At 45.9% G+C, this 8,357-nt stretch overlaps 1 protein-coding gene across 3 annotated transcripts in view; it reads left to right on the plus strand.

The window, feature by feature from the left end:
- Window positions 1-3,922, plus strand: part of LOC106563077 (myocyte-specific enhancer factor 2C) — a 31,445-nt gene extending 27,523 nt beyond the window's left edge. For all 3 annotated transcript variants that reach the window (XM_014128302.3, XM_014128303.3, XM_014128304.3), the window contains 3 exons: window positions 143-272; window positions 414-549; window positions 781-3,922. In XM_014128302.3, the coding sequence (XP_013983777.1) occupies window positions 143-272; window positions 414-549; window positions 781-1,117 (603 nt within the window). In that variant the 3' untranslated portion in view covers window positions 1,118-3,922. The remainder of the gene's footprint in view (window positions 1-142; window positions 273-413; window positions 550-780) is intronic.
- The last annotated feature ends 4,435 nt before the right edge of the window (window positions 3,923-8,357 follow it).

The following is an 8,357-nucleotide window of genomic DNA, read 5'->3' on the forward strand; positions in this document are numbered from 1 at the left end:
GCTGGTGAGTGGTGTGACATCACACTAATGGACAACATGTGGAAAGTTACACTGAATATCTGTTTGTATGTCTAGAAGGAAATGGAGATCCACATACTTCTACTTATAAGTGTGCTAATGTATGTTTGTTGTTTTCTTCCAGAACCAGAGAATAAACCACTCCCAGTCTGCCCAGTCTTTGGCTACTCCTGTGGTCTCAATAGCAACACCTACTCTGCCCGGGCAGGGTATGGGAGGGTACCCCTCTGCCCTCTCCACCTCTTATGGCACTGGTATGCACTCCTCTTCTTCTCTCGTCCTCTTCCCCTCCTCCTCTTCCCCTTCTCAAAATCACTGCACCACTTAAGGAATAGGAACCATTTTTCGATTTGCCCACAAGGTTTGTAACGTTTCTCCCCACTCCCACTGTGTAGAGTACTCTCTGGGTGACCTGAGCTCTCTGTCAGGCTTCGGAGGGAACGGCTCTGGATCACTTCACCTGGGATCAGTAACAGGCTGGCAGCAACAACAGCTACAGAACATGCAGCAGTCAGCACTAGGACACATGGGGTGTGTGTGTGTGTGTGTGTGTGTGTGTGTGTGTGTGTGTGTGTGTGTGTGTGTGTGTGTGTGTGTGTGTGTGTGTGTGTGTGTGTGTGTGTGTGTGTGTGTGTGTGTGTGTGTGTGTGTGTGTCTCTGTGTGTGTTTGTGTGTGTTTGTGTGTCTTTTCCTCTGTGTGTGCTTGTATTTGGGTATTTCCTCTCCCTCTTTCTAACCCCTATCTCTCCTCTCCTCCATCAGAAACCTTTGTCAGAACTCCAACCTCAACCTCCAGAATGTCCATCAGAACCTTCACATCAAGTCAGAGCCCGCCTCCCCGCCCAGAGATCGAGGCATCGGATTTGTCAGCGGAGGGATGGGGGCCGTGTCCCAGGGCTACCTAACAAATCAGGGCCCAGCCGAGGCAGGGCGGTCTCCTGGCGACAGCCTATCCAGCTGTGGGAGCTCATACGACAGCAGCGACCGCGAGGATCACCGCGGAAATGACAACTTCCTGCTGCGCCCGATGTCCAATCAGGAGGAACGCCACAGCCCGTCTGTCAAACGCATGCGCCTATCAGAAGGCTGGGCTACATGATAAGGCCCGCCCTGATTCACAGAGGGGAGGGGCTTGTGTAGAGTTACCTTTAGTGTTATTATGACTATTATTAATCCTGTGTCCAAAATGGCACCCTATTCCCTACATAGTGCTCTTGCCAAACGTAGTGCACTTTATAGAGAATAGGGTGTGATTTCAGATTTGGCCTATATTCTTCTTGTGCAGAGTGAGAGTGTTACACTATAACAGGGACATTATATTACAGGAGTGTGGGGGGGGGGGGGGGGGGGGGGGGGGGGGTTATAACAGAGATATAAACTGTGTCTCAAATGGCACTCTATTGCCCATGTAGTGCACTACCTTTGGCCAAAAGTAGTGCACTGCATGGGACATAGGGAGTTACTTGTGGCAGCAGTGACATGCAGGAGTGAGGGTTGATATGGAGTGAGGGAGTCCGTGTGGGAGGGTGGGCGTTGCAATTGCTTGTGTTGTGTGTTTGTGAGGGGAGGGGAGGGAATACGTCAATGAATATGTACACTATGTAAACTAGCTAAGATAAAGGTTGAAGATGTCTGGTACTCTGTATGGCCAAGCTACTGGTGAGTTCAGTAATATACTAGGAGACACAAGGACAGGCACTGAGGAGTGGACACGTCATGGTGGATTTGTGTGTGTGTGTGTGGATGAGTGTCTACGTGTGTGAGTGTTTGCACACTGGTGTGTGTGTGTACTCTGTACTACCTAGGCCCAGTCTGCAGCTGGCTGACTAGCAGACAGATAGTGTGAGTGTTCACTACAACTCGTGCATGTTGCAGGTTCAACGTATTCATGTATATAACGAGGGAGGGTAGGCAGAGAGAGAAAGAGAACGGGACAGAGTGACAGAGGCAGGAAGAAAGAGAGAGATGGAGGGGGGGAGACGGATGGAAGTGAAAGAGAAAGACAGAAAAGAAGAGAGCGATAGAGGGAGAAAGAGACAGCGAGAGGAGAGTGATAGGGGGAGAGAAGAAGAGAGACAGGGAGGAAGCCATTATGCAACAGGTTGCACAGAGCTGGAAAAATAGAATAAGAAGTCATTCTAATATTCAAATTCTACGGCTGGAACCCTGGACAACTAGAATATCTCACTTGAAGTGAAGAAGCTTAGGAATCGTAGTTCAATTCAGTCAAAATACTTTCTAAGAGCCATATGCTAACAAATATAATCTGGGTCGTATACAGTACGGTGTTACTCATCCAGATATACAATACAGTTTGCATTATATAAGAAATGCTTTGTTTAGTCAATTGAGATTGAGCCAGTGTGTGTGTGCACGTGGGTGTACGTATGTGTGTGTGTGTGTGTGTGTGAGAGAGAGAGAGTGTGTGTGAGATAGCCTTGCCTGTTTTAGCAGCCAGCGAGGCAAAGCCACGGGGAGGAAGGGGGGTGTGAGTTTTGACAGACAGAACTCCTAAAGCCATATTATAAGATGGGAAGTCGATGCTTAGCTGCACATACCAGTGGTTTCCTCTTTATAGTCTCCTGTTTTTTGGAAAAAGTATATTCCTACCTAATTCTATAAAATAATTGTACGAATATTTTTTAAAACGTCTGTGACATTAAGGATGCCTATAGTTCTATTTAAAATAATGACAACATTGTTCAAATCTAGATCAAACCTTGTTTTTCTTCTCAGTGGGGGTTATTATGTAGCTGTGTGCAGGTGGACACGTTTCCTATCCATCTCGAACATTCAGGGACATTTTTTAGTTAAAGCTTCTCAACCTGCCAATGATGTTATGTTAGCCTGATAACACATTTTTTAGGAAGGGTTGCCTCGACACCCAGATCAAGCCTACCCCTGGACTAAAAATGCTTGCTAAATGGAGAATCTCCATTGAAGGCGTGTGTTAATCCGGGAATAGGCCTCGATCGGGGTCTGGGAGCTCTAATCTAAAGCTGCAGAGTCAGTGTATAGACAGAGAAATGGCTGAACGGCTGCCTCTCCTCCCGTCAGACAGTTTTATATGTCAGATATTATTACTGAAAACACATAGGAAACCCACCTAGAAGCATAACTTCTGACTTTGAAAGTCACATTTGTTCCATTTTGCCAGGTTGCAATACAATACAATACTGACTGATGTCAGTAGACAACAAGAGGGCAGAGCCCCACAATGGGTTATAGACTAACCAACAGCCTGATGCTATCCCATTCACCTAACTCATCAGAGCTACTGTTTTCATTTTATTTTATTTGTCTTCGATATTAGAATTATTTGTCTGTACTGCTCAAATCTGTAATTTACCTGTACCTCAAATGTACCCCACACATTCTCACAGCATGTTGGTTTGAGTGGGATTCTGAGAATGTTGTATAATTTTCTTAAATTAATAATAGGTCTACTCCATGCAAAACCCACTTTAACTATAGAATGTTATTGCTTTGTGAAATAATTGGGACTTTACATCTCAATAATGTCATTCTATATCTAAGTTAGGGTCCCTGGATGATTTGGCTTTAAGGCTCTATGTTGGATTCTGTTCTTTAAATGAACTTTATACAACTGCTAACCGCATGGCCTTGGGTAGTGCACTTAGAGAGTGTGTGTCGTTAGGCCTCCTAATCCAGACATGGACGTCTTTCTGAGGTGAATGTTTGGGCGCTACAAGGCTCCAAGCGGCAGAAGCAGGCCTTTGTCGCCACTTGAAGACAACATGTTTCTCACTAAAGGAAGGGAGCTAACGTCTCTACTGCTTAGCCGATGGAAATAAACATGTGCTTTCCCGCACAGGCAATGAATTAAATGGTATTGGTATTCTGCAGACAAACTCAGTAAATATACAGGCTCTTTACTTTTAAACACGTCTCTGTGTGGTTTGTTTGACTCCCATGACTCCTGCTTCTGTTCCTCCACTATCGCCTCTCTCTCTCTCTCTCACTCTCTCTCTCTCTCTCTCTCTCTCTCTCTCTCTCTCTCTCTCTCTCTCTCTCTCTCCTCTCTCTCTCTCTCTCTCTCTCTCTCTCTCTCTCTCTCTCTCTCTCTCTCTCTCTCTCTCTCTCTCTCTCTCTCTCTCTCTCTCTCTCTTCCTACTTTTAGTTACTTATTCATTTGACTTGTGGTGAAAGGTAAACTAAGGTCAAGAACTATTTCTAATACTTTATCAGTGGGTACTCAAAGGTATTGGTGTTTCATAAACATTTCCTGTCAAGTGAAACTGGTTCTAGCGAAGGACAAAACTTTAAGTCAAGTATATATATATATATATATATATATATATATATATATTTACACTGGAAGACTCTGCTTTAGCCTAAATTACATAGGGTGGAGATCAGAGGAGGCTGGTGGGAGGAGTTATTGGAGGACGGGCTCATTGTAATGGCTGGAGTGGATTGAATGGAACAGAGCCAAACGTGGTTTCCGTATGTTTGATGCCGTTCCATCGATTCCATTCCAGCCATTACAATGAGCCCGTCCCCCTATAGCTCCTCCCACCAGCCTCCTCTGGTAGAGCTAGAGGTTATAAACCAATCTGAAGAGTTTGTCGTGTGTGACAATCTGTCCTGTCTGGTTATTGGTAGACACTGAGTGTACAAAATATAGCTTTTTCCGTGACATAGACTGACCAGGTGAATCCAGGTGATTCCTAATTGGTGTCACTTGTTCAATCCACTTCAGTCAGTGTAGATGAAGCCTTGAGACAATTGAGACATAGATTGTGTATGTGTGCCATTCAGAGGGTGAAAGGGCAAGACAAAAAATGTACAGTAAGTGCCTTTGAACGGGGGGTATGGTAGCACATGCCAGGCGCACCGGTTTGTGTCAAGAACTGCATCGCTTCTGGGCTTTTAATGCTCAACAGTTTCACACCACAAACCAAACACTTAATCAAGTATAAAGATTCCGGATGGTTAGTTTATGATACATTACTGCAGTTTCCACAGATGAAACATGCTTAGAGAGAAGGATAGTGTGGGGTCTCCTGCTCCCAGCTGTCAGTCGATAAGTGATCTGTCAATGGATACACTTGAAAACTTCAAAGGATGAGTTTGTCTCTCTCAACTATGGTAAGAGCATGGAAACAGAAGCCTGCAATCCAAACTGAATGCTTCTATTTCACTATTGTATGTCTCAAATTGCTTGAGACTCAGGATGTGCAATGAGACTCAGAATGTAAACCCCCCCCCCCAAAATGCTTGCTTATTTTGTTTTCGTCGCAAAGCGTGTTTAAATTTGATGCATAGTGTTTCTAAGAAGAGGAAGATGGAAATGCCCTGATGAGAACTCTATACTGAAGAAGGGAATCTAGAAGCTGGAGCAGGAGAACTGAAGAAAAGATACCTAGAGGCGATCAAAGGGGAAGGTCAGTATCACAATGACTTCACAGAGTTAATGAGTGTCAGGTTATTGCTAAGTCACGTCTCCTCTTGTGTCTGTCCTCCCATCTGTCTTTCGTAGGCTGGGTTGAGGTACCAGCTTTGGTTCAGCCCATTCATCCTGGAATACTGTGTGTCTGTCGCTCCGAGTCCTTCAGACTGGGTATCTACAGAACAATATCTCGCACGGCGTTTCCTGACATCAAAGGCATTTTCACAGTACACTATCAAATATCAACCCATATTGAATCTACCCTGTGTGACCCCTATCTGACTGTCTTTCCGGGAGTTTATAACAATAAACGTCTGACTTGATCTCTTCTTGTGGGCCTCAGACTCTATAGTGTACGGGGGGGATATATATCACTGCCGATTACAACCACTGCCACCCAGGTAACAGAGACAGACTCTCTGCGGGAGAGGTTCATAGCTATGAGACTGGATCAGCACATCAAAGCCTGACTGGACTGATGAAGGTGAGTGGAGCTTCAGAGTATCTAAACCATCCACTCTTGTACCATGCGAATCCTTGCAGTTATGCGACTCTGCACTATAAGAGAACCTCCAGACCGGATCGGCTGACTCCCTCCCTTTTAGAGAAGCAGATTCATCCTGAAGTGATTCAGCAGCAGACAGCCACACATGCAGACATGGCTGTGACATGTCTGCATGTCTGCTCGGGCCTTCCTCGTCCTTAAGGGTTTCTCCTCTTGGAAAAGAAGTGATTTAGTTAAAAACGCTGAAGAACGTGATCCCAATTTGTTCAGCAGAGGACGGAGCTCCAGAACAACTGGTATCTGAACATCCCAAAAACGATTTCCCTGGTCTCTAATGTGCATACTATGGAGATCTTGAGAAGGTGGTCAGGGGTTACAGAGAGATAGTATACCTTTGGAAGTCCCTCGCTTAACTGCTGGTGCCCAGTGGAGAGAAGGCTGTTCCTCTGAAAGTTTGTCTTTGCCCTCTGAAGAACCGGCACCCTAAAGCAGCCTGCGTTAGGGACTGCAGTGAAAACCTGCAGTCCAGGATAGAGACACAGCTGGAAGACTGCAGAGCAGTGACTGGATGACAAACAGGCCGAGCTGGAGTTCCTTGAAAGTCTTCCCTATGACCTCAAAACGAACGCAGACCAGGCCCACGCACCTCTACCAGAACACTCAACTACCGTGATTCATGGCTGAGGAGAACAAGAGTAGGAAAATGATCACAATCATTCATGTCTTTAATGGTTTTTAACGAGGCCAAACAGAACTGAAAACTCAATTTCACTGCAGGCTCCATCCCAGATGATTCCACTCCTGGAGCCTCCATCCGTCTCTACCAGGGAGACAGGTCAGTGGACTCTGACTATGAGCCTTTGTCAAAGCCTGACCCTGTTCAGATGACAGACACAGCAGAGCAGCATCACTCTGATCTTAACACCGTCAAAGACTGGACACACTGACAGCCTCAGAGTGGAGTACAGACCTGTCAGAACTGATCTATTTCCCTGTGTAGGGAAAATGGAGATACTTGGAGACCAGAGATAATGGGGAAGACTGCGATATCAAGCCTGGAGAAAGACATGCAGTACCAGATCAGACATGTAGCAGTGGACAGGGTAAGAGTTGGTGAGTTCAGTGACATCACTGTAACAGAGAATGTATCAGGGTCTTGGCCTGGGCATCCTGTAGTCCTGTCAGCAGACAGAAACTCAGACAGTCTGACCTGGCGAAGACCAGCGGAGGCTGTACGGTGAGGTCCTATGCTCTGCTACAGACCCGGAGGACAAATAGGGAGGACAGGAGGAGTGGGCCTCGCTGCTAACAGACGGGGATGAGTGTGTTGGCTCCCAAACAACCACACACACACATCCTGCAGAGCCAGAGCGTGTGCCGTTTATAGAGAGGGAGACACGAGTGAACTCAGCGAAGAAACAGTCATTCCTCATGCAGGTACAGTACAGCTATGTTGCTAATAACACCGATGGAATCATGCCCCAGTTCCACTTTGTAAGGATCTAGTTCACAGTGGTTCAAAGCCGTAAGACACGTTTCCTTTTTTTTTTTTGCAAATGAAGTTCTTCTTTTAGTGACGCAGGGAGATTTGTACATCTCAATGTACTTGACGTCATTTTGAAATGACGGACTTTTACAGAGGGGGCTATTTTTGACATTGATAACATTTTCCCGACATTTCTTTTCTCTTTACTCTCAACAGCTGATGGGACTCTGGACCATCATACAAATCACTGTAGTTTGATGTTATCTGACGATGGGAGGATAGTGAAACAAGGAGATGAGACGAGTGTCCCTGATAATCCACAGAGATTTAATAAGATTCAGGGGTGTCCTGGCCAAAGATGGCTTCTTCTCTGGATGACACCTCTGGCAAGTGGAGGTGAACAAACTCTGGTTGTAAGAGTGACCAGAGAGTCTGCTCAAAGGAAAGATATCGAAACGTACTCTCCAGAGAAGGTTTACTGGTGTCTAGAATGTTTTTTTCGACTCCTGTCTTTACAACCCCATTACTGGATTTTTCAGCATGCCCTCATACCTCAGAGTATTGGGTGTATGTGGAGGTTGAGGAGAGGTGGGTCTCCTTTTACAAGTCCAGGGCTCTACATCTACACTTTCACTGACTTCTCTGAGAGAGAGAAAGATCTACCCCCTGTTTGAAGTTAACGGAGAAGGCGTTGTGATCCAGGAGCTGAGATAAAGCCCGGGATGGGCACTGGGGGGAAAAAGGCAGAAATTATCTGGCAACTGGAGGGCTACTGGCTTCACATCCTCAAGACATTCCCCTACTGCTGGGCCCTTGGGCAAGGCCCTTAACCCCACAACATGCTTCCCATCCAGTGGAGATGCACTACAGCTTGACCCAGTGCTCGTCTCAACTGAAAGGAATAGAAGACACATTTCTGTTGTTCGCTGTAACAT

This window comes from Salmo salar, chromosome 11 (genome assembly GCF_965601325.2).
Source record: "Salmo salar chromosome 11, fSalSal1, whole genome shotgun sequence".
Classification (NCBI taxonomy): domain Eukaryota; kingdom Metazoa; phylum Chordata; class Actinopteri; order Salmoniformes; family Salmonidae; genus Salmo; species Salmo salar.